General features: G+C 28.8%; 1 protein-coding gene across 3 annotated transcripts in view; it reads left to right on the top strand.

The window, feature by feature from the left end:
- The window catches only part of LOC129958574 (atrial natriuretic peptide-converting enzyme-like), a 676,434-nt gene extending 655,131 nt beyond the window's left edge, over nucleotides 1–21,303 (top strand). For all 3 annotated transcript variants that reach the window (XM_056071145.1, XM_056071144.1, XM_056071143.1), the window contains 6 exons: nucleotides 9,634–9,723; nucleotides 11,519–11,577; nucleotides 15,575–15,767; nucleotides 17,230–17,471; nucleotides 18,237–18,370; nucleotides 20,263–21,303. In XM_056071145.1, the coding sequence (XP_055927120.1) occupies nucleotides 9,634–9,723; nucleotides 11,519–11,577; nucleotides 15,575–15,767; nucleotides 17,230–17,471; nucleotides 18,237–18,370; nucleotides 20,263–20,439 (895 nt within the window). In that variant the 3' untranslated portion in view covers nucleotides 20,440–21,303. The remainder of the gene's footprint in view (nucleotides 1–9,633; nucleotides 9,724–11,518; nucleotides 11,578–15,574; nucleotides 15,768–17,229; nucleotides 17,472–18,236; nucleotides 18,371–20,262) is intronic.
- The last annotated feature ends 6,507 nt before the right edge of the window (nucleotides 21,304–27,810 follow it).

Here is a 27,810-nt window from a genome sequence, read left to right as displayed (position 1 = left end):
TTTTTTAAATAAATTTCTAGGTAAAAAAAAATATCATTTCTCGATAGCGACCTTTTGCAAAAATTCTGACTGCGGTCCTTACACTCATGCGGGTAATTTGAATCGGTGTGGGGTTTTTCAAACTTCCGTATCATAAAAATCGACGTCAAAACCAATTTTCACAACTTTTTTAGAAAGTTTCGGAGATTTCACTAAAAAAAATTTCTAAATTCTGATACCGATTCTGTTGATAGAAGCTCAGATAATCAAGGTTCGGCTTTACTTGTGTAGACTTACTAAAATGCGTTTAACTCGTATATTAAAGGTAAGATATAATTACGTTAAATCTGATAAACGCCCTGCTTTCAAACTACACCATGTCTATTTTGGTCCAGACTTTGTATTTTTAAAGCCTGGTTGGATGCCAAGACCAGAGCTGGCACTACTTCTCAAAACTTTCACGTCACGCTAAAGCATAGTAAGAAAATATAGACACACAGAACGAAGGACATATTAAACACCGTAATTAGTAGGAAACCAAATGTATTGCTATTATTTCAATGATATAGCCATTTGTATGCAGTATTAATTTGTTAAAATTTTTGGTCGCATTTCCCGCTTCTTTTATTATCTATACTTATAATAAAGCTCAATGTGTGTGTGTGTGTGTGTGTGTTGGCGCTCTACAGGCCAGGTCATTTGACATACAGCTATCAAATTTGGTACATGTATACCTTAGAGGTCGGGAATGTGCACCTGGGGTCCCTTTTTTTGAAATTTTAATTAGAATTTTAATTATTAATTAAAAACTAACTTTCCCGCCAAAAGAATCTTCCATTTTCCCCACCGCCAACTTTTCCGCCAAAAAAATCTTCCATTATCCCCAGCGCCAAACGAGAAAGGCTTCCGTTGTTTTTTTCTCCCAACAGTAATGAGGCTAGGGTTAAAATTTTTCGGCGGATTATTTCAATCGGTTCTGCTTATTTTCTTAATGTTTGATGCATTTAAAATTAAACATTGTTAATGAATCAATCTTTCAGATTCATTCTGAAGTACTTTTGAATTAAAATAAAACAGAATAAAGGAAATTAAAAATTTCTAATCCGCATAGCGTTACCCCAACTGGCGTAGAAAAAATCACGTATTTGCGTTACGTAACCGGCGAAGAAAATTCACGCATGCGCATTCTGTTCTGATTGTTGCCATGACAACATGTATATGCTTATAGTTTTAAGTACAACGTTTTTTAAGTAGTTTTTTTAAAACCTGTTTTCAACCGTTTATTTTAAACGATTCGTTTTATTTTCTTAGTGTTTGATGCATTTAAATTTAAACATTGTTAATGAATCGATCTGCTCATAATGAATCTAAGAAAATTTTGTTGACCAACTCTTGAGATATTACATAAATTTAAAAAAATATTCTTTAGTGCCCATAAAGTTTAAACGCTGAGTGACTCTATTTTCAGTAATCAGATTATAAAAAAATGCTTTGTTTCAGTAAAAAATATTATTATATTAATTGAAGATAAATTCTTTCCACTTTAATTTAAAGCATAAATTCTACGGGTGCTAACAGAAAATGAGAGAGATACATATTACGTTATGACTGAAGGCCTTTATAATATTATGAATGAATTATATGATAATCAAAATTTGAAGTTTTAAAATATTTTGATGAAGAAGCTATTAAAGTAGAAATTGCATAAAATATTTAATTATTAAAATTTTAACGAACATTAAGATTGGCGAACCGGCTGGTCGCCAAAGGCGGCTAGTTTATTATAAATGTTTATGATACATATTTTGAATAGTTTAATAATTATTCAATTTAATTATTAATGTAGTTAATTCAAGTGATATCTCATTCATATTACAAATATAATTAGAAATATCGTCCAAAATCTAAGTGAATGTTATTTTACGCCTCGCTGTAACCATCCCTCTTATTTTCCTTTTAAAAAGTTTACAAAATTAAACTGATATTCAACATTTATTAAATGATCATGAATTGAATTAAAAGTGCAACTAAAAATATTCATTTTGTATAATAAAGGTCTGTACGATTAAATATACTAAGACATAGAAATACGATATAGCGAAACATTTATTTGCTTTAAATAATAAATGTTTTATGAAACAAAAAAAATATATTTTTAAAATGCAAGAACTTTTAAAGCTCTGTAAAAAAGCGATTTTTAAATAAAATAAGATGCAATTTTCGCAATTTTTTGCAGATAATTGTCTATTTCAGGTAGAATATCTGTACGTTTGCGCCTTCTTTATGCCTTGTATTTTACTCAAAAAGCAATAAAAAAGTATTGCGCTTATTTTATTGCGTAATTACTTAAATTATCATATAGTTAGACTCAAAAAGATAAAAAAAAGTTACAAATAAAATGTAATCAACTAAACGTTTTTAGTCGGTCTCTTGATAGATTATTTTTTGCTGCATCAAAGAAATCGATGGACGTCATTCGGAGATAACCATCGAACCACTTAAGATACCACTTAACGATTCCAACTTGAAAGAATTCTCCGGCTTCAAATATGTGAACTTAGAAACTAATAAACTTTCTTTGACCTTCATCTTTCACTTTTTCTTCACAGATTTTTTTCCATAAAAGTCTATCTTGATAAATGGAGGAAGATGACAGGAATAATTCTATGATAAATAAAAAAATCTTATTTATCTTTGTAATTTTTTAATCAAACATCAATTTTCATAATGAGTTCTATTTTGCAAGAAATTTTTACTCCTTGTCTCAAATACAGCTGATTATAATGAAAATCACTTTATATTAATTATTTTATTATACATTATTATTGATAATAATGTATAATAATATTTTTATAATCACATTATTTATGTTCATATTATTTATTATTTTACGTAGTAATAACTACTTTATTAAATTACTCACTGAAGATTTTTATATCTTGTTGTTGTTGTAGGCACTTTCATATGTCGGAGAATAAGAAATTGAAATAAAAGATTTTAACAACTTAGGAAAATGTTATAATAAATTAACTATTCGACTTACTCTCTTTTTTCAGCATCAACTGTGCTAATCTGTATTAATGAGTATGAGAAACAAAGAAAAAAATTAATGTTGACCTTCACATCTTTTTAATTTAATTATTTTTAAAAATTTATAGCCAATATAAAAAAATTTCTTATTAAAATTCTTTCCTACTTTTCAACAATAAAATTTAAGGTAAGTTACATATCAAAAATCGAATATTATATTTTTCAAAATTAATTTTTGAAATCAAAAATGTAAATGATGTAAATCTGTTTCAATGCGCGTTACAGGATTAATTTTTTTCCAGAGCTTCAATATATTTTTACTGCGTGATGAATCATTAGCGGCCTATTTATTCTACAGTTTTTTTTTTCACTTTTGATGAATTATATAAATTTTATGGGGATTAATTTTTATTTATAAAGGAAAAACTAAAAAAGGGATTAATTCTTTAAAAATATTCCTTCAAAAGTAAAAAAAAAAAGTCAGTTTTATCACATAACTGCATCAACTTATAAGATATTTCACAAAGATTCTAAAAAATAGCCGATAGAAGTTATTTTTAATGTTTTATAGGCATAAAAAACTATTTTGTAACGTACGTTTTAATATACCTGGCTGCAAGTATCAGATTATCCACTTTAATTAATTGCGGTGAGTTCCCGATTTGCTTTATTATCTATAAGGTGAAAAAATAAGCAAACATCTTCTTGCCATTAATCAGCAAAGAGTAAACATACTCCTCAAACTTTAATCTTTTGTACTTTTTACCGAACATCTTTTCGTATTATTCAACGCTTGAGTAATATAAACTCAGGTTTTTACTGAGATATATAAAATTTAATTTTGTACTTAATTGGAAAGTATAAAAAAAGAAAGGCTTTTCACTTCATTATACAGGATTAAATTGTCACACTTTTTTTTTCTTGAGAAGAATAGCTAACAACGTCTGTAGAAGAATATTCTTCATTCTACCAACATTAATAAGTGACATGATCCTCTTATACAATACTTACAAGTTCTACAAGATGTTTACTTTTCGATGAATAGTACTTTTCATCGAGGTGTTTTATCCAGATTTTAGAAAGAAAAAAAAAAGCTATTTATTTATGCGTTGAATTCTTTTCAGTAAAAGTCAAGGATAAGACTAATTGTTTTGTAACAATTTTCCTATTTTTAAAATTGTCAAACTGGAAGACAAACTCCCCCAAAAAAATGCAAAGAAGTCAAGTTTGTTAATGACTTTAACCTTCATTTAGTGGTGAAAAGTACGTAATGAAAATACAGAGAAGTCGCATATGTAAGAAAATGTGTAGTTAAAATATCCTTTTATAGACTTGCTCGAAACAGAAAAATTCTGCTAGAAGACTATTTAAGTTTTTAAAATAATTAGCTTTTAAAAAGGACAGCCCCTTTGTTTAATCTTTTTAACTTTAAAATGCGGGCAACGCCTGTAGGCGTTCGTATAGGATGATTATTTGGCGAGAATGTTTGTCTCCTTTGGGTGTTGTTCATCTTGCAGACAAAGCTTAGCTTTGTAGACTAACAAAAATGAATTGCATGCGATTTATTGACTTGGTAAGGAAATAATTTTTAAAAGAACCTGTAAATGTTTGCTTAGACAAGAAAAAGGCATAAGAAAAGATCTCCATCAGTTAAACTAGAGATCTTTTGCCTCCCTAGATTTCAACATGAAGTTTCATATTCACAAGGACTAAGGGGAAAACGCGCCACAGTCTCTTCACATGCATATGCATTCATAAATATTTTTCAAACAAAGATTTTCTTTGTTACCATTAACCGAATTATTTTTTATTAGATTTTTGTAACTGCATCCTCATTTGCTATGTCATGATAACAGGTAAACAACAGGAAACACATGCGTTTCCTTCAAACATAATATCTTTCTACATATTATTATTCCAGATAATTTTTCTATAATATTTCAAAATAGAAAATTTTGTAAACGGTTTCATTTTATTATCATTTCTTATATGTTTGTAAATTCTGTACATAGTTTTTTTTCTTTTTTTCTATTGTAAATATTTTGGTATTTAATAAAATTCCAATAACATGCCCATCAAATCGTTCAGTGACCATAATGGGTACGGATGCGGGGGCGGGGGGTATGAGATGGCGTTCTGTTTCGTAAATGTTGGTTCAAAAAATAAAATTGGTTGAAAATAAATGCGAATATATTATACAACAAATTCGAATATCTTTAAAGAGTAGGATATTTATTACAGTTGAGATTCAAAAGGGGAAATATGCTATCTTAAAGCTCGACAGAATAAATATATGTAATACCACCAATCCTATTCTCAAAAAATTATCTATATATAACTGATTTTAATTCCACAATTTAATTAACTGAATCTGTCATGAAAAAAAACTGACCGTGCACATAAATATACAGAGTAACTGAAAAAAACTGCAAGGTCTGGTGGTAAAGTCAGACTTCGTTGCCAACAGGTTCCAGGTTTGAAACCCAAATCCATCGAAACAAGCGAATCAAGTGCGTGCCAGATACGCAAAATCCAAATGCTCTCCCGCTGGTGTGGTGAGCGGGAGAGATCAAATGCCGTCCTCGTCATCCCATATAGGTACAAAACTACAAAGTCCATTTAAATGTTATATCTCTAGAGTTGCTTCAAAACGAGGTATTAATATAAACTAAAAAGAAAAGAAAAGAAAAGAAGAATTGTACTACAGACAGATGGATATAACTTTCTTGTAGAAAACAACAGGAAAAACATTATTGAACAAATACAGAGAGACAAGAAAAAAAAATTTTCCCTCGTTATAGCTGCTCAATGTAACATTCCATGGTCAAGAACATTAACCATGCAGATGCATTTCTCAATAGATATTGTAAAGGATATTAATATTCCTCTGCATGTTCTGCATGAGGCTATATAAATCCTCTGAAATTATTTCTTCTGTCTTGTATATTTTTATTTGAGAGAATGTTTCTCATATCATAGAAATGGACCTGAATGTCGTCTGTGTGACTAAGGACAATCACAATGAGCAATTATTATTACAGAAACAAAAACTACTGCAGTTAACAGTGCAATGTACGATTCAAAAGTTTACTTCTGCATTTTTTTCGGTTGTTTTCTTTCTGTCATTGTTTACAGGGAGATTATAAACATTTATAATCCTTGCAATTCTTTTGAATTACTCTGCATAATTCAATGAATTTAAAATGTTGTCAAATTCAGGATATCTGATAGTGCGGGTTTTGAATTCTAAAGAGAAAGAAATGTCGTTCCTTAGAATTAAATAATTATAAGATATATATATAAATCATTTAACATGTTCTCACAAGTTTATTTATCGATAAATCCTTTTCTAATTCCATGACTTTTTTTAAATATTTGATTTGAAGTTATCATGGAATGTTTTTACCATAGCATTTCTAATTTTTAAATCTTTTTTTTTTTCACGCAATTTTTTTTTTTCTGAAAGCTTTTACCAGAAATATGATGCTTGATGATCATAACTCGGAAAATAATTTTTTCTATATACTTACTAATTTTCTAATTTCTCAGAGTTAAAATCATTTTCCAAAATTCAACATAGAACCTCATTATTTCGGCAACTGACAATCGGACAATATCTAACTTACCGAAACTTCTACTTCCAAAGAAAGTGAGAATTTCATCCTATGAACTAAACATACCCAAACTAAAATTTGGTCAAAGAATTAATCATTCGTTTTCAAGAACTTCATATCATTACATTTGTATCAAAATGTAATACGTCAAAAATCACATACATTAAAACATGCGAAATGTTTATGTAGTAGCTGAAACTACCAGCAGTATTGAAATTTTGTTATTACAGCAATCACAAACTGCATACAACTAATTAAAAGCGGATATACATAAGGTACGCAAGTTTTTATATCAATAAAATAATTTTGCTAATTTAAATAATTTTGCCAATTTAATGAAATTTCAAAATTGTGAAGGTATTTCTATTAGACAAAGATTCCTTTTCAAATCAAAATTTCGGTTTAAAGTCATTTGTTATCATGAAACGTCTTTGAAGTAGTGTTTGTCTTAGTCTTTTTAACCCTCTGGTTGCGTAATTTTTTAAAATCACTATTTAGATGCGCTATTAAGTTCAAATCTTTTTCAAAGAAAGCGAACTGATACTATATGTTACACGATAATAATGTAATATATTATAAATCTGTAATCGTAAAAATAAACACACTAAACTGCAAAAAACGCGGGATGTAACAGAAAATGGACTGATTGCCAACTCGCGGAATACGCAGCTGGAGGTTAGTCAACTCTGTGTACAAGTATGCTGTTTAACACAGCTCTGTATTATTTTCACTAGAAGCAAAGTAAATCATTTTCGATTTTTTTTGCATTTATTTAGTTGACTCATGCAAAAAAAAATTAAACTAAATCATAATAAAAATAGATTGAAATTAGACAATACTGTTCACCCTGAAATGACCCTGACCAGAAGATGAATATTAATGCTTTATTTTCTAGTTCGTTAACAGCACGGGTAATTTTCCACTTCCGTTGCCTAATAGCCCATCAGGATGCAGTTGCTATCTGGAAACACGAAAATAAGAATATAATGTTTAATATGCCCCCTGGTGTAGAGTTAATGCAGGACTTATAGATTAAATTGCTGACTTATAAACCTTGTGAATTTACTTAACACCTTTGCATGATATTATATATATAGATGTCCCAAATGCCAGCAACATTTGAAAACCTTTTAGTTTCACATTATAGCTTAAAGTTAAACTATTCATTAAAATTTAACAAAGATTTAATAAGGGAAAAACAACCCAGTTTTTAACTTATAAATTACATAAAAATAAAACTGAAAGTTATAAAAGTTGATACTGATGGTTGAAACTTCTTATCCATGTCTACATGAATATTATAAGACTTTTAAAATTTTAATTCAGCTTTAGAACTAACTAGCTATTAAATTCCCGGATATACCCAGATATACAATATAAATTTTAAACTATCTTTAAAATCACAAATTTGAAACCGATAATGTAAAGCATTCCTCTGAAAAAAAATGCTTAAGAAATGGCAACATGGTCTCAAGTTTCAAGATCTATTCTTCGCTCTATATAGCGAATTTAAACTTTTGTACAGTCTGACCAAAGCAATTGCAATCAATGACAATGCAATATGTAATAATGCTACATTAAATACGCATTTATTACAAATATTCTCTAATAATTTGATTTCATATTTATTACATTACGTATTATTGTAATATATTTGAATTTGCTGTAGAATATTATAAAATATCGAACAATATTATACAATTTCATGCAACATGTTGTGATATCTGGATTTTAAAATATAAAAATCTCACACTAATCTGGCAGATATCAGACTCGATGACTGTCAATTGAACGAAAGAAACAGCTTAAAGAAATTTATTTTTCGAAAACATCCCAACTGCAAAAATTACGTTCCCGGTACAAATTATTTTAATATATCCAAAATTATACAGAAAAATATTTTATATATAATAAATAATACACAATGCAATTCAAAATGCGAACAGCAGTTTATTATTTAGAGCTTTATTAGTAGAGCTGGGATGCAATGACTTGTTTGCCCTTTCAGAACCCCCTCCCCCCCCCATTTACGCTGGACTACTTAACGTCCCGGGATGACGAAATGTATGACAGAGAAATTACTGTAATTAAATTTCAATCATTTACTTTCATCTCACTCAAATAATGAATGTATTCTTCAAATCTTACAATTAATAAATTAACTCTAGTGGCTAAAATAAAATATAATGAATATATATACTCGTTCCCCGCCATCTATATCAGTGAATAGAATTAAAAGCATTCTAGCCTTTTGGTGTGCGTCATTATCAGATGCAAAACCCCAATTTCGGTTTTGGAGTCAAACAATTGTAAACAAACAATGTTTTTTCTATAAATATTTATAGTGACTGTTTTATCGGTTTGAGAATAAAGTTAAACATAAATAAAAATGAATCATGTAATTATAAATTTCACATTTTATTTGCTTTTTTTTTTTAACATTTTTATGCTGGATTGTAGCAAATGTTAATAAGCTAAAATCTGCAATTTTCATTACTTTACATCCAGCACAACTTTTTTTTTTTTTTTTGTATTAAGCATTGCAATTTTTTCAGTCAATGCATCACTATTTGTTTCAACACCATTTTAATGACTAGTTTTGATTTTAGAGTTCATGAATGTTATGAATAGAAAAAAAAATCCCACTGTAAGGAAACAAAAATTTAATGTTACTGTATTTGCAATTAAATTGTGCTGCAAATAATATTTTTAAAAGAATTTCTTAAGCACTCTACTAATCAGCAAGAGATTTTCTACTACAGATTTTGTTAGTTAATCTGTAAAATTATATTCAAGATATTATTAACAGAATACAGCCCGCCTAAACGGACACATATTCTAGCGAATATTAGAAAAACAGATAAATACTGTATGTATTTATTTTTGCTGGTTTTAAACGTGCCGATTTGTTTAGCTTAACCTATCAAAAATCCAGCTATTATCTTTTTCACTGTTTTGTATATTCTTATTTATTGTTTTCGAAATTATAATAAAATATATCTTTTAACAGAGTCACTGAAAATGTTGAAATGAGAAAAGATGTTAATGCAGTAGAAACTGATTATGTTCAGTTATTGGATCCTCTGGCATCGAGCATAACGTAAGTATTGCACAGTAATTTATAAGCTAATCTACACAGTATTAATGCAGAAATTTTTAAACTAATCTACACAGCATCTACACAATAATTTTAAACTATTTTTTTAGTTATATTGACTTAACATAAAACTAGCCCACTAATGGCATATTTTGTTTACACGAGGCATGACTGAGGAGCATCAATCGAGGGAAGAATGTTACATGTTTATCACCTGGTTGTATTCATCGTTATTTAAAAATTAGTAAACGAATGTGAGCTTCAGAAACTAACTGCTCGTTACTGTCAGGATGATTGCTGAAAATTTTCCTCGAAGGAAAACTTAAATATGGGCCAGTTTCTTGTAGAAGTTCACTTGAGAAGTAGCCATGGGAGCGAAAGTTTGGCTTCTAATCTAAGCGCCCAAGTCACTCTCACCAACAAAATAGGCCAGACTTCGCCTTTATTATACGTCTTTGACTTATGGACTTGGTTAGATACAAGCTAGACTAAATGGAATTATAATCATTCACCACATATGAAACTGTGTGGTGTTTGTAGTGTTTGTGGTATATTTGGATATTTAAAAATTGTTAGACTTTTTACAAGATAATAAAAGAAATAACCTTGGCGATTTCGGTAATAGTTTGGTATTGCTCTAAGGTTTTTGAATCATTTTATAAATTCACGTGATGTTGCTGTCACAAAACAAACGTAAATGCACATGTCATGAGTATTTCTGTTTCACTGTGCTGTGAAGAAATATCTTTCATTGAAAAAGAATTTAAGAATTAAACAACGCAATAAGAATTAAACACAAAGAATTTAAAAATTAAACATGCTTAGCACACTTGATACTTGCCAAATGAGCATCAATTGACATCATTGGCTGTTTAATTATAATTATAATCAGCAAGTTGTATAATTCATAGAATTATAAGCAATATTACTTTTTCTAATGAGTTATGTAAATGCTTATGAGTTTCGAAGTTTAAAGTTAGTCTAAACAATCATTTTAAAGAGCGCATTCATTTTATTTATAAAATATATAAATAAAACAATCACATTTATCTAAAAATTATAATTTCTAATTAATATGTCGGTAAATATCATACTTTATTAAAATGATTTTTTAACTCATTAAATCATATCTGTAAGCATCAAAAGCTATTAAACATAATATACCATTTAACCATGTGCTTTGGGGATGGAAAAACATTTACCTAATTAAGTTGTTGTTGTCTTGTCCAGTAGTGCAATAGGATTAGATCTGTCCAAAAGTGTCTGAAACCTAACCTAATTAAGTTAATATATTAATTGAAATACATTCATATGTATCTTTATCTTTACATATCTTATAAAGTTTTTAAACATATTTATTTAACTTCATTAGTTTCATGCTTGTTAAAAAGTAATTTTGTAAACAAATTTCCATTCGCTTCCTGATAAATCAGACATTTAAAATTTTGTACATTTACGTATTCTTAATTACGGCAAATTATTTAAATAGTTTCAAAACTTGATTGTATATAAATCGATTAGTTTAATTAAATTGTTATGACATACTATCGGCGCCACCTGGTAGGGAATTTTGAAAAATAGCCTTTAAAATATCATAATACGAATAATAGTGAATTATAAATTAGAACCTACAAAGTAGGAAACAAAATGTTTCAATGTACAAAAAAAAAGGGAAGGATTTTAATTTTTTTCTTTTTTTTATCACATTAATAAAAACGTATTTAACAAAAACTGTTTTTATTACATTTATTAATTAATGTATTTTATTATGAAATGTCATTTTTCTCTTCATTTTCAGGTTCGTGCAAGTTTCTTGTGACAGTCAAAATGTTGTTTACGTCAAATGTGGAGCAAGTGGTAAGACACCATTTATGATAGCAATAAAGTATTCATACATTCCTTTTAGTGTATTAATTTTCTTCTCTTTTAATTATGCACTTATTGGTCACTGAATGGTAGGAAACACCCTCTTAGCAACAAATGTTTCAATTACTTTAGAAAGGAATATTTACATATACATTGCATTTAATCAGGCCAAATTAGCATTACTTCCCCCCATTTTTGGTTATATCTATGAGTGAATCTTCGCTAAGATATTAAGTGAATTATAACACTTATTCTGTAAACTACATTCAGCTCCGGAACTGGATGATACTTTTAATTTTTTTTTTTTTTTTTTTGTATTATTAGTGTACTTCAATTCAAGTAGCACGTTCTTGGATTGGTTAAACATCCATTATTTTCGTTTTTACAATAAAAATCAAACATTTATTCAGTTCAAATCAAAATTTCACCATAATTAGAAAGCATGTGTAAAGTTTCTTAAGTTTAGCGAATATTAAATTTCTATTCCCAGTTTAAACTTTAAAACTCCTTTAATGAGGAAATCATGAGGACGATGCTGTGTACAAGAGATTTAATTAAATTTAATTATAACCAATATTCCTAACGAAAATCCTGGTCGTCAAAGACAGCTAGTGTTTTTATTAATGTATTTTAATTCAAGTAGTAAATTCAAGTATATAGAGTGCTAAGAAAGATTATTTACAAACTTTAAGCGCAGGTTAAATATACAAAAACATGTTTTTTGGAGTGAATGTGCGATGGAATATGGGATCGGAAAAGCAAATCAGCGAGTCGTAGCCGAAGTCACTAAAATCAGAAAACGAAACGGATACACCAGATAAAATATACAACACAGATTTCATAGAATAGAAATCTACAATAATATAACAACCCTTTTGCATGAATAACAACATGCGAAGCATATATTGTCCCAGAAGGCAAGTGCTTTGAATATTTACTTTGAATACTTCAAAAGTTTGTTAATAATGTTGTATCCTACTTGCCATTATCTTATTTTTCGTGTGCTGCGACTATTTTGTATTCTTATTATTCATGCAATTGGTTTTTATGATTTTGTACATTTATTCCGTTTGATAAGTCTTGTACATTTTATTTTTAGAATCCTTTTGTTTTACTTAATTCACTGACAAAAAGTTCCCTTTGTTTTTTCGATCTCAATCTCTATTGCTGAAATGATTTGTTTCTATATGCTTGATATATCCTTAAAGTTTATAGATTACCTTCAAGACATAACCTTTCAAGAAAATTGTGTATGTATTGCATTTTATCTTTATTTTAGAAATAAAACTGAGGTGACTACATTAAAAGTCGATTTTTATTTTTCGAAAATATCAAATATTTTTTTTCCTTTTGATATTATTAATTTCTGAATAGTTTTCTTCATGGAATCGTTTGAATTTTTTTCTAAGTTCATTCTTTGGGATGATAAGTTTATTTTTATATTTACGCAATAAACATTTTAATGTTATTTTACATCTTTAAATAAAAATTTCCCAAATTCTAAATTTTGGTAAAATTGTCTAAGAAAAAAACCCACATAACTTAAAATCTAATGCATATTTTTTGTTCAAATTTGGTATAGTACTTTCTCAATATTTTCTGAAGATCCGGAACTATAGAATAAGCAACCTGTCCATTTATGAATATTCCAAAGTTAAATATTTTTCTAAGTGAAAAAATCGAAAAATTCATGTTATTTATAAGTCGATCTTCAATAAAGATTGGATAGAAATACAACTTATTTTTAGTTCAAGATCTGGTAATATATTTTGCTTTATACCTCTTTTTAGAAAAAAAAAGAAAGAAAAGAAAACATTCATTCCAACTTAAAAAGTTTCTTTTGGCATTTCACTGGTATATTTTGGTTTTATGGATGTTTTTTTCAACCTATTTTAAGAAAAAATTCCAAAATGTAACGATTTTACAGCGTTTCTTAAAAATTCAATCCCGATCGTAGTCATTTACTTCAAATTCTCAAACTAATCGATTAAACAATAGCAAGACTAAGTTAAGATCTGCAACACAATAAGAGACATGAAATTCTCATGAGAGATTAGTTATCTTTAAATGAAAATAGTTCTTGTAAAGAAATACAAATATCAAGAACATTTTGCTATTGCAGGAAACAAAACAGTTGGAATTCCTTCTAGTACTTTTTGTACACGAACAGGTTTCAAGTAACAAAACTCGCATTAATTCAAGAAGCCAAGAAAACAATTAAAAAAAAATATTCAGACACATTCTTCAGAAATATAAGACAAAGCAAGCAATTAAAAGCATAATTAAGCTGGAGAAAGTTTGAGATAATTAGTTTTTAAGTGGTAAAATGATCCAGCGAGGTTAAATTTAGCGCTGAAAGATTGGCTCAAGGTTAAACTTTGATATTTCGGTTCTGTAAATTACTTCTCAGATTTTCAAGTCTCTTAAACTGGTGTCGGATTTTGTGTCAGAATATTTAATGTCTTTGTTTATGATGTACACATAAATCTCACTTTTAAAATCATTAAAAAGAGGACATAAATTATAGTTCTGAAAATTCGACTTTAGGAAACAATTTTCTTTTTTTTTTTTTTTTTTTTATTTAGTTATTTGTTTAAAAAGATTTTGAAAATCGATTCATTTGCGTAAAACAATAAAATCAATGCAACTTAAATTGTAGTAAAACTTAATTTGGAAAATAAATTAACTTCAGTAGTTTAATTGCCCGTAAATTTTAAAAATACAGTATAGGGGAAGGGGATCTTTCTCGTAAATGGTATATTTTGCTTAACAGCACCATAGACAACTGCTTAATAAATATAGTTGCATGATTTTATCTGAAACTTGTCAGTTTAGTGACTATTCTGTTTCAGCTTGCTATTAGGTGATTTTGATTTAATTTGATTCGTTATAAAATATATGCTCTAATATAAAAATGAACATAAATCAAATTTTAACATTTCTGTCTAGTTCGTCTTTCATATATGATAAAATTACTACAGTTAAAATGAAAATGATTAATGAAATGTTAAATGAAATGAAAATAATTAATTCCTCAATAAAAGTTTGTGCACATTTAAACACTAATATAGCTAATAACATTAGTTGTAAGGAGATATTACTTTTGGTGGTCTCTAGAATCATTTCATGCAATTAAAAAATGCAATTATTCCGATCATTAATTCAAACATAGTAATACTTTGTGCGTGTGCTGCTATATAAATTTTGGAAAATTTTAATAAATAGGAAGGATTTAATAAAGATTTTTTCTTCTAATTATATTTCTTCCTGATAATAGTTAGAGGGGGTTATTGAATCGTCCATTCAGCATTCCTTAACAATATCTGTAAATATCTCTTAAATGATAAAAAAAACTAAGAGGCAAAGTTGCATTACAAATTTGTAGTAACAATATAAAAATATTCATTTATATATGTGAAAGAAAACTAGTATTTTATTTACTGAGACGCTTTGACTCGGCAATTCATTTATTAATATATATGAGTTTTAAATAATAAAACATGTTTTCTGCATTTAAACAAATGCGCCAAATATTGATAGTTTTCCATTTTTTGAATATAAGGATACAAGATGTCATAACGATTTTGCATAGGAATGAATTCTGGCATATATATATATATATATATATATATATATATATATATATATATATATATATATATATATATATATATATATATATATATATATTCAATTTTTTATGTATCGGGAAAAATTTGCGTATGTTGCCAGAACATATCCTACATTTGCCTCTCCCACTCCAAAAAAAATCTTATTAAAAATTTATTGAATTATAATTAAAAAGGAAATTACTTTTTTGAAAAATGATTTTGTTTTAAATATGTTTCTTGACTGCTAAAAATTCCTTTTGCAGCAAATATCTATTAAAAAGCTACTACCTCCTCCTGATTGGTTTTCTTTATAAATTGATACATTTTAGGTTCACTTATTAAACATAAAAGTAATTATATTTTATTATTCACTGTAGCATGTGGTCTGAGACCTGCACATTCTGCTAGAGTGGCTAGAAGTTACGCATTGAATCTCCCAGAAGGAAAATTTGGCGCTGTCCATGGACAATGGCCGTGGCAAGTTGCCCTTTTTAAGAATGGAGAATATGCATGCGATGCAACACTTGTTTCAGATGACTGGATTTTAACATCTACTGCTTGTTTTGAGAGGTAATTGTCAATATTTACGAAATAACTTTTCAGATTTGACACTTTCATTTGAGCAAGATAAATATAATATTTATCGACTTGCATTGAATGTAAATGATGCATTGGTCACTATTATATACATTCATGTTTGGATAGAAATTTTGATCGTAAACCGGATTTGTCAAGGATATAAGAACTAAGAATGATGCCTAAGGAATTATTTCCATAACTCTTATTATATATCTCGAAATCACTTTTTAAGAATATGGCAAAGTTAGTAATATTAACCAACTTATCAGTAACTCTGGCTAGCATTTTCAATTGTTATTATAAAATAATACCTCATATTGAAATTATTTTGAACAACATATTCAAAAAATGTGTCAATATAGTCTATAAACTCATTTGTTTGGAAATTCGTGTATTCCTTTTTAACGGAAGGAAAATATTACATCTTTGATTGGCAAAACTCTTAAATATTTTTAAAACAAATCAGAACTTAAAATGTCAAATGTATTTTATCTCAGTTTTAATATTTTATCAACAACAAAATATATGAATCAAAATTAGTAATTTATTCCCCAAGTCTTTCTGCAAATGTCTATAACATATCATGTGGAATAATATGCATATTGATTCTTGATTTTAAAAAATGCATTCATTATAAAGTCGACTTCTCTTTTGTTTCAAATTTCATAATTATCTGCACCAAAGCTATATCTTTTTTGCACAAAAAATAATTCTTAAGTATTTATTGTTTAATCTTTAGATTGCTATCTAAAAGGAATCTCAAGCATCTGCTTACTATGGAGATTCTAACGGAGATACAGGAAAGAGCTTTTATCTTTTTATATCATTTTAAAATAAGTTATCTAAGGGCTGCTGACTGCCCCAAAAATTATTACTATTCCCTCCTCTCAGTAGCAACAAATTTCCCCATCATATATCGAATGATAATATAGATCAAGAAAGAAAAATTGCCTACCTGGAAACAAAGGAAAGACAGATAAGTTTCTCTAGTAGAATGAAATCTGCATCTTTTAGTGGTACGACGGATTGTACAAATTCATACACAATAGAAAAGTATTCCATATAAATATCTTCTCTATTGTCTGTAAAGAAAAGCTTAAGTATTTCCATTCGGCGAATGAGGGACTAAACATTATAACTTCAATGATTTCTGCAAATGTATAAGTTACTTATTTTCAAACGTGTAGTAAAAGAAACTTAATCATAAACTTATCTTAATCTTAACCTAAACTTAAAACTAAACTTAAATCATTGTATTAATAACCAAGCACTGTAGTAACTTCAATGATTTCTTCAAGTTACTTTCTGTAAGTTATTTTTTATTAAATTATATAGCTACTTTCCTAATGTTATTTTTACTCAAATATGTAATAAATTATTTTTATTATTATTATATATATACGAATATATTTAATTATTTATGCGAATTCATTGAATTATTCTGTTTGTACAGTGATCCACATGCAGTATGGGTGGCCCGAATCGGTATAATACGCCTCTCTTCCAAGTCTCCATTTGATCAGGAATCGAGAATTACTGGGATGGTCAAGTCCCCAATTGGATCTGGAGTGCTGTCAATCTTGAAACTGGAACAATCCATAAATGGATCAGATTACGTTAGGCCCTCCTGCCTACCAAGCCACAATTACTCGCTTGCTGGAATCCCTTGCAATACGTTACGATGGAGCGTTCGAAGTGAGTGCACTCATGCCACATCTGGTATTGAACATATTGTAATGGAATGTAATAATTTACATAATAACAACGTGACGGATACAGCCGTAAGAGCTCAGTATCTAATCAGTTATTGTAGCAAGAAATACTAAGAATACAGGGTATATCCTTGCTTAAATAAGCTTGATTTTGGTAAATATTCTTGCTTATATAAGCTATGAAAAAAAATTGAAAAAAATATCTGTGAAAAGAATTGATTGACATTAAATAATATAACATTTAGGGTTATAATTTAAAGATTACAAAGATAGTATTTTTTTTAATCTCGAATTGTATTAATTATTATCTAATTATTAATTATCATTTAATTATTTTTACGAATAATAATATTTAATATTACAAAAAATATTCAAATTTGTCTTATTCATGAATTTAAAATATTGTTAATTAGACATTTGTTACTATTTTTTTTTATTTGGTGAATTACAATAATAATGTTTTGTTTTGTTTTTTGTTCAATATTTGAAATTAGAGCATTTGCTAGGTTTCTGATAATTTTTAAACACTTTAAAATTTATTTTTGATATAAAAAAGGAAATATAATCTATGCCGTGCTATAAATTTAAATAACAATTTTTTATCCTAGGAAATTTTAAAGGGTTTTCAAATATGACATTTTAAGCAAAATTCTATAACACCGTTATTGTCAAGAAAGTTGAAATCACTTTCTTTTGATTTAAAATTTTATATTTTTGTAATCATATTAATTCATATTGTCTATTACAGAGAATCATCTCTTTGAAGTAAAGTTGACCATTACCGGCAATGACTGCACTGATGAAACTCTTAACAACACATCAACCAGACAGAAATTGATTTGTGCCTTGGAAAGTGATGTTATGGAAGATGAAGAATGTCAGGTTAGAGACTGTTGTGATTCAACCCAATTAAAATAATTTTATTTTAAAATTCAGAAAGTTTCAATTTAAGTTTTTTTTTAAACAATTTTTTACAAAATGTTCCATTTTAAGGTGAAGTACTATTCTCTCTTTTATAAATCTACTTTTTGATCCAAATCTCTTCTTATTTAATAAATTTATTTATTTATTTCCAATCCAAAACTGATTCTCACACCTATATGATTTAGATTTGAAAATACTTATTTAATAGGTATTTTAAAATAAATTTTCTTTAATAGGGAGTGCCCATTTACAATATCTCTCCCTATATATATCCCATCCATCATTTACCTGCCCTTTTTTTTTTTTTAACTCCAACCTAAAGTGAAATTCAGATGTTTAGTTTATATGGGGAAAATTCCCATGTGGACAAGGAAAGAGTAAAATGGCAGTAGGAAAAACGTATAGATATTAAACGTATATATAGAGAGAAACGTATATTATAAAGGAAGAAAAATTAAACTGCTTCGTACAGATCTTTTGCCAATGGCTCCTAAAAATGGGCATTTTTCTCTAAAATGTAAATGCACTATTAATTCTTTGTCCTCGATTTCTTATTAACAGATTTGAAGTTTGTTCGAAGATTGTATACTCTCTAAAGGGTAAGTGGTGAGAATTCTTCACAAATCATCATTACTTCAAAATGTATTTTCATTAATGTAAATTAATTTCAGTTTCGTAAAAGATAAAATTAATATACGTTACATATTGAAAAATATCAGCATTATGGATAAAATCATCTGCTGAACTTATATTAATACATTATGACCCGTTTACAAAATTTAAATATATATCAGGCATAAAGAAACGAATCATTTTTGCGATCGAGCATGAATTCGTAAATTCAACAGGAGGCTGCTTTCAGCATTATAATTCATTACAAGATTACAAATAATATGCAAAGTACGACATAGTATGAACAACAAATCTTTGGATTACTTAAAGTATATCCTCAAAGGACTTGTCATCTGAGATACAGCCTTCGCATGTTGTTAGTAATGCAACTGAGTATTGGTGCTCTTGTAAATTAATATTCCATTAAAAATGTGTTTTTCGTTTCATCCGGTGTGCCCTTCTCTTTTACTTAATTCACCAACAAAGATACTCCTGTAGCAGATCCCTTTAGCATCTTAGACTCAATGCTCTATTGTAATAATGGCCCATTCATGCATACCTGATCGAGATACCCTGTATATACCCTGACCCCCCCCCCTCACATTATGCAAAGGTACATTTTTCTCTAAAATTTTCACTGAAATGTGTGTTTTGATTTCTCATGAAAAAAAGCAGCTGACACAAACATTTTGATCACATTTGCACATAGATGTAGCAAGGCGCAAGAATTATATTTGCATCCATCACAAGTGTACCACCATGTCGGCTGAAGTATCCTATAGCTCTTTTTTATATAATCTTTTGTTGAAGTTAATTAATACTTTAGTCCCCACTTAATATTTATAATTTTCCTTAAAACTCTTTATGTGTCCTCTTATCTACTGATGATAGATCAATTGATAATCGAACCCATTGAAAACATCATCATATGATATCTTGTATCATGATGAGAATATTTGACATTGGTTGTGTGCTAATAAAGTTAACAAACACATTGTGTTGGTAGCAGGAGTAGAAATTTCAACTGATTGCACTTCCAACATAAATTTTCAATCGCTCAATTTTTATCACTGATATAAAACTATCACTTTGAGGTGGAATAAGCTCTGTATGAAACCAAAATGTCGCTTATAGTTCAAAAAAGTCCTTATTCTATGCGTAAGTTAATATTATGTTATGAGCTTAATCAATCATTTAGGCCTAATATTAAAAAATGTTACATTTTTTCGAATTTTCAGGGTGATGAAGCTGAAGGTAGCCCTCTGCTGTGCAACATCAATGATAAATGGTACATCCTTGGAGTGAGCAATCAGAAAGTCACATGCCCAAGCTCGAATAAACAGAGAAGATACCACCATACCTTTGAGCACGTCCAGTGGATTCGTCACACCCTGGAATCATTGAGAGTACATTAACTGAAACCATATGATTCATGATGTATGCATCATTTTATCACATGCACTGCATAAACTGTTGTTGTGGTGTTCAAACAAGGTAATCGCATTGGAATCCGATGTTGTCACAGATTCTTATATTTATGAATTGTAATTTTTATTTGTCATGGTGATGATAGAGTTTGGTAGAACAATGACAACTCAGATGTGATGTATCGTGTATTCGAGATACGTTATTAGGAAAGAGATTTCACATTTAAGGTAAAATGTTATATTTATTGTGTGGTCTGCATTGTGTCAAATAACATATGCCCATCAATATAAACACTTGAATGCTTATTACACAGAACAGCGTTATGCTTTTAAAACTAGAGTTTTTTATGTATATTTAAACTATCATAAATGTATTTTAGTCATTTTATGTTCAAAATCATCTCTTCAGTGTTTGCAGTTACGAAATATTTGTGTCAAATATGTTGATAACATGTTCACTTTATCTATGCTTGAACAGATTTAGTTATTTTAATCTTCCCCACTGTGCTTTTCATTTGTCTGCATTAAAACTTTATTTGCATATCTATATTGTCGATGTGAATGCATTAATGTACACTGTTGCTGGTTGTATTATGAAAAAAATATATGGCATGCTTCGTAAAATATAATTTTCTCTGATATTAATTTTATTGTTCAATTAGTAAAATGGATAACAATAAGGAAATGTCAAAGATTATCTGTTGGCTTACATTCCTTATTGCAACTTTATTAAAAGCAAAATTAGTATTGAAGAATTCTGCTGTCTCATTTACCATCCTTAACATAATAATATTATTTAATAGTCTTGTGAGGAAAAAATATGATTTTTTTTTGTTTGTTTATTCATAAAGTGCCAACGTACATTATATTTTAAGGTAATCCTTAATTCCTATCGTTCAAACATGATTTTTTAAATTAAAATAAATATAACTTTATTCAGATTCTCTAAAATACACAGGATTATTTCGAAATAATCTGTTGTTTTTTTCATCGCAATATGTCTAGATTTAGCCGCTATATGTACTCTTATTTAATTTAATAAGTAGTCAAAAATCATGTATGAGTTGTATTACGAAAATACTAATTTAATAGATCATTACATGCATGCTTAAAATGTGTTTAGTAAGTAGATAACTTTAAGTTCTGTAATAATGTTTTTCAACTATCTTTGATCAATTTGCATGGAAATTAATTTTATCCTTAATAGGGTTTGTTTTGTTACAAATCAGTACTTTGTTTTCATGAAGTTTTCAATTATGATCATGATTCTAAAATTTAAAAAGAACATTTTAGAAAAATATAAATATTGGACAAAACCAACATCTGATACAAATAGAAATTTCAACAATTCGATATTGGACTTTCAGAATAATAAATATTTGGTAGCCACTTTGGATTAACTTCGCAATTTTGTCTAATTTTAAAAGTATTTTCATTTAAATGTTTTCTTTTCTTTTCTTTCTTTTTTTCCCAACCTGAAAATTAGAGATGACTTTGAAGAAATTATTACCATCATTAAAATCCATGTAAATAAAATCAGTAGAGAGTTTTGTGATTGTGCACAGTCCAAAATAAAAATGTTTTCTATCTCTGTTGGCTCATTCTTTATTTCAGTTGTCTGTCATTTTTTACACCATTACCTTACCATTCTGATCTTAAATATCAAAAAAAATCTATCTAATTGTCTTTCCTAAGTCATAAATAATCCAAATAAGTCGAAATATACATTTCGAAATATACCGTCGAAAATAAACATTTCTTCTTAACAATAACAACTCTTAAATAATACTAAATTTAATAAAAATCACTTTTAATGTTTAGATGCCAATATTACAATTTTTTCAATTCATTTTTTAACTGTACGAAATGAAATAATTTGAGCTTGTAACTGTTTTATTTTTTCGTCATGACACAATTTGTAATGACTTAGTTTCATGTCTGATCTGTTAAAAATGCTTTATATATAGAAAGAAAGAGAGAAATCTCCTTCATATTATAAGAAAATCTTTGAAAACATCTGTACTCTGTAGATCTTTGTAATTATTCTCCTGCAATTGAAACTTTTTTATAATCGATTAGAAAATGCTTCATCCATTTAAACTGATGCAAGAAGAGAACATCCTCGTGCAAGCCAAATAAAAGAATGTAAATAGCTTTAGCCTTTCTATTCTGCATTACAAAATGTCCGATAAGACTCAAACAAATTACAAAAGTTTATAAAATAAAAATTAGAAGATGCAGAAATCAAATATCTTCACTAACTTACTTAAGTTTTATGAACTCCTAAAGTTCATAAAACTTGATGTGAGATTACCATAATTCGTTCTCTAATATTTCTCGTAGTGTGAAACACTCGTTAAGCAAAATAATTTTTTCATAGGAGTTCATTTAAAATAGGAAAATGTGTTCCATACCGAAAAAAATATTCAATCAAATTTATAATAATGTAATTTTTTATATATGAGGCATATTTTCCTTTACAAGAAAGTTCTCTAAAAACATTAATGTCTTCCAAATTTGGCGAAAAACAGATATACCAATATCGTTAAATAAATGTGTGGCGCACATAGCTATTGTCTGATTATAGCGATGCTTCTTAACGTTTGATGTTATCCTTTCCCATGCTTTTATCATCTCCCTTATTTCACTTGAAGGTTGTTGCTCTGATGAAATTGTTTCCTCCTCTCCTGACCTAATCTCATTCGTAACTTCTTTTGCTGGGACAACGAATATAACTCCATAAGCTTTTTTGTAATCCTGGCTATACTCTTCCACCAGCTCATCTATGTCTTTGTTATCTACCTCTAGCCCCATATTCTTGATAAGAAGCACAATTTCGTCGATTAAGGCTTCACATGCACTTGCTTAAATACCTCGAAGTAGCGTTGGACAGCGCCATGCAGCCAACTCTTCTTCTATCTAAAAATGAAGATTCATTTCAACCAAGTGCTCAACAAAGACTGATACCCGAGATACAGGACAATTCTGCATATGACGTTACGATGTCTCTTTGTCCCTGATTCTACGAAACATCTCTAATTAGAAGAGTCATTTCTTCACATTTGATTTTGCTCGTTATTTCGAATCTCTCGTTATGGGAGGTGCTCATTAAGCAAAGTATGAATGTATAATACATATAATCTTTCAGATAATCTCACATGAAATGTTCAAGGACCTTAAATCTGGATATTGCATGGCATGACTACTTTTTAAAATGCCCTCATACTATCCTCATGAGATTGCACCAAGCGCCATCTATTAAATTATGAGAAATAAAAGACAAAACTTTAGGAGCAATATAAATATTAAACCAAATGCCATTATTCCTAGATTCTTTTTTTTTTTTGCATAATTTTTAATATGTCCAAGACTTCTCGGGCACCGTGTATTTCAAGCTTATTTATTACACCCCTTATTAAAATTTCACGTTGCTCATCTCTTCTAAGAAGCAAAAAAATATATACTATATATAAATATATATAAAATTATATATAAATAAAAAAATAATAAGAAAAGGTAAATATATTTGTATTCTGAATACATCATCGCATATAAAAATTCCATTCAAAAGTAGAGAAACTAAAAAACAAAATGCAAAAAAATCCTTACCAAAGAAAATGCCAACAAGTGAAAAAAAATATGCATGGAAAATTATACTAACAATAAAAATTACATGCTAAATAAATTAACGAAAGCTTAATACAAAAATCAAAAATATTCATTAATATTACACCATTATTCATTATTTAATTAATAATTAATATTATAAAACAAAGAAGCTACATTGCATTAATGGATTTGTTCTGCAGAGTTGATTTTAAAAAAGCAAGCCTTTTTTAGAATCTTGATGAAACCAAAGTTGTGTTTATTTAGCCTCAATATTTAATTCTTTTTAGCATATGCTTCTAGTTTGAAAAATGAAAGTAAAAGAACCCTACTAGTAAATCGTACTTAAAGAAATAACTTGTGTCAGCATAATCTGATTCATTCCAAAGGAGTAAAACAATTCACTCCAAATACGATGTAGACATTTCTATCGAACATCTCTTCTCGTATGTGTATGCATTACAGTCTTTGATTTACCCCTGTGATCTGTGGAGCGACGAGGCCAAGGTGTGTATCCACGTCTAGGAAGAGCAGCCATGACAAAATACTAAGCTGGTCATTTACGAGCATTCTACGCCATGCAAATTCTATCACTCTGCAAATTGATCACTCAGAACTGGTTGTCAATGTGGAACAGGTCAGAATTGGTTGGTGTATAGAGAAAGGTTTGATATTCAATCCGCCCGAATTTCCATTCCCATTTGGAATGTACTTTCAGTATATCCCGGTGGGGAGGGAGAGGCTTAAAGTGTATGATGGAGGGAGGTTTGCAATATGATTAGTATTCACCGAAAAGGTTGGAATGAGGCTGGTGAGGTGGTCATTAGAATTGGCTAAAAATGGAATGGCGTGGAATGATCATGAATGACCGACTTTAGGAAGCATGCAAAGACAAAAAGTTATTCTATTACGTTTTGAAAACCGAATGTAACTTGGGTCGAAAATATATTGTTACTCAACGCCATTTACTCTTGATACACTACTTCCTGTGATAATCAACCCGAGAGGAGGAGAAATAACGGAACGAATGGACAAAACTGGATTAACAGTTAGGCAACATAGGTAACTACTTATTATTTATTTCAATCTTCGGACCATTAGTTGTGTCTAATAAATTATGACGTCACGAAATTTTAGAAGAAAGGGGTCTTGGGAAATTTACTGAAGTATTTTCAAGGTTATGAACTCTGCACTTCATTTTATTTATAAGGGCCATGAATTTGAACTTAAATACACTCTCTGACAGTAGATTCAAAATTAGGAATTTCTTAAATTTCAGAATCTTATTGTCATGGCTTTTTTTAATTTTTATTATTATTTTCAAATTTGATTGCTGATAAATGTGGTCTTTTTTGGTGGGAGGAAAGGGGGACTGATTGGCTCACAAGTTAATAACCCTGGCAAACCTTGTGATAAGAGTTCTTAAATTGAGTTTTTAAAAAGTTTTATCTTTTTACCAATTTGTCCTGTAATACTTTTAAAATTGATTTTAAATTTATTTGTTTAGTCGTCATTATTACAAAACTTTAAATTTAAATCAAACTTTTTATACTAAATTTAAAATATGCCAAACTCAACTCTCTTGAGGGTGATTCGCAATTAAATATTTTGACATCTCAATTTGTCGTAATATCTGTCACTTAAAAATTGCTTATGTAGAGATTAACTTAAAATAACTAAAAATTAGTTTAGAAAGTTTGGTGTTAGATGGAGGAGAAGGCAAAACTTGCATAACCTGCACTTGCGAGCAAAGAGAAGACATGCTACTAATTGAAGCCTGAATAAAAAGCAATTCCTTAGATAGCCACAAAAATAAATTTCATGCCTAAAAATATATAAACACATGTAACACACACACACACATAAGATATTGTTCAATATCAACGAAGTCCACACACGGCCGGTAGGGCCGCGGTAGCTTGGTGGTAAGGCCTCGGCTTCGGAAATGGAGGGCTTCACGTTCGAGACCTGCTTGCACCGAAGAACTGTTGCATAAGCGGGTCTGGTTCGCATCAAATCCAGCGCGGCCAATCACCTCCGGTCAGTATGGCTTGGCGTGAAATCTTGGAGACGGGGTGCCAGCCCAGATGCCGTCTTCGTCGTCTGACAGCGATTAGAGATTACGAGATCCGTCCCAAAATAGCTCTAGTGTTACTTTAAAACAGGACGTTAATATAACTAAACCACTCACGTTCACATAATGGCGACAAAAGTGTGTTGCATCTATAGAATTTCGAATTCTATTGCATATTTTACAAGAAGAAAAAAAAATGACGGCGGAGCACTGCATGAAACAATGTGTATTTAAATAAGACATGCAATTATATTTTTCATGATAAATGTAACGTTTGCTGAATAATATATAACAAAATATTGGAACGGGAGTAAAATAATGCTAATTTTTATTCCTTCTGAAAAGGAAAAATTATTCTAAATAGCTATGAAAATATGTTTCAGTAGATAAGATATAAAACCCTATCATATACGCTTACGAGAAAATATTAAAAAAAGTTGCTGCATTTAAATTATATAATTAACACAATGTTATGAAATTTTTCTTTCCTGCCATATTTAAGTAAATAGAAATGAATTATTAAATATAAATTAATTTTAATTATTCTACCATTTAATTCTTTTATAAGAATTTTTAATGATGATTTTAATCTTTCAAAAATACGCACGCATTAGGGATTGCAATATCGGACCAAAAGTTCAATACCGGTATTCGGTATTTTTTAGATTTTAATACCGGGATACCGGTTTTAATACTGGTTGTAAAAATTTTAGAAAAGGAAAGAAAACACAGGTGTTTCTTTGTTTTATTTGCCAATTTTATTAATAAATGTAAATATCACAAAAAATAATTTGTAACTTATAAATTATATCAGTATATAAAGAATCACGAAAAGTAAAGGAACATCTTATATATTTAAATCACAAAAAAGTGTAAACATCACTATTCAGTCTGTGGTACTATTATAAATTTTTGAAATGTAATCTTAAAAAACATAATGCATCGATTGTACTGTCATTAAGCCTGGAACGTAATTTTGTGCAAAAATTACCAGCTGTCGAAAACGCTCTTTCGACATCTACGCTAGTTGGTGGTACTGTTAGCAATGTGAGATACACTTTTTCCAAGCATTTACCTCTAAATCCCTCATCTTCAAATAAATCGATTTCTCGTCGGATGGTTTTGGATATAGCTGATTTCTGTTTTGTATTTTGGTATATGGAATTTTTTTTATCGCTAATTCTAATTTTTGTTCAAGAGACAATTCCTTTTCACTATCGACATTAATATCATCATAATCTTCGATAACTGTACCGAATTCTTCTAAATGTGGATAGATTTGAGGGTAAAAAATTTTAAGAAAATTTACTATGAATGTGATCAGATTTGAATTGGTTAGTCTCTTTTCTTCTTTTTCATTTTCATTTTTAAAATCATTATAATTATGTAAATACCGTAAGACATTTTCTATTTCGGTATGCCTTTCTTCTGTGCGATTTTTCAATATAATATATAATTCTTCAGATAGTGAAGTGTGCTGTTCTTTCAGTGACTGCAACCTGAAATATATTGTTGCATTAGCTGTTAATAAATCAGAATCTCTCCGACATAATGCCTCAACAGCCAGTTTTATTAGAAGTAGAGCTGATATAGTTCTGGATATTAAGTCGAATTCACTATCTGAAAAATTAATTTGCAGGTTTAAGTCGATTATTGTTTTTTGGATTGGATTTTTCAGT

Source organism: Argiope bruennichi, chromosome X1 (assembly GCF_947563725.1).
Source record: "Argiope bruennichi chromosome X1, qqArgBrue1.1, whole genome shotgun sequence".
Lineage (NCBI taxonomy): Eukaryota > Metazoa > Arthropoda > Arachnida > Araneae > Araneidae > Argiope > Argiope bruennichi.
Note: the sequence above shows the minus strand (reverse complement) of the source record. Positions and strands in the feature narration are given on the sequence as shown.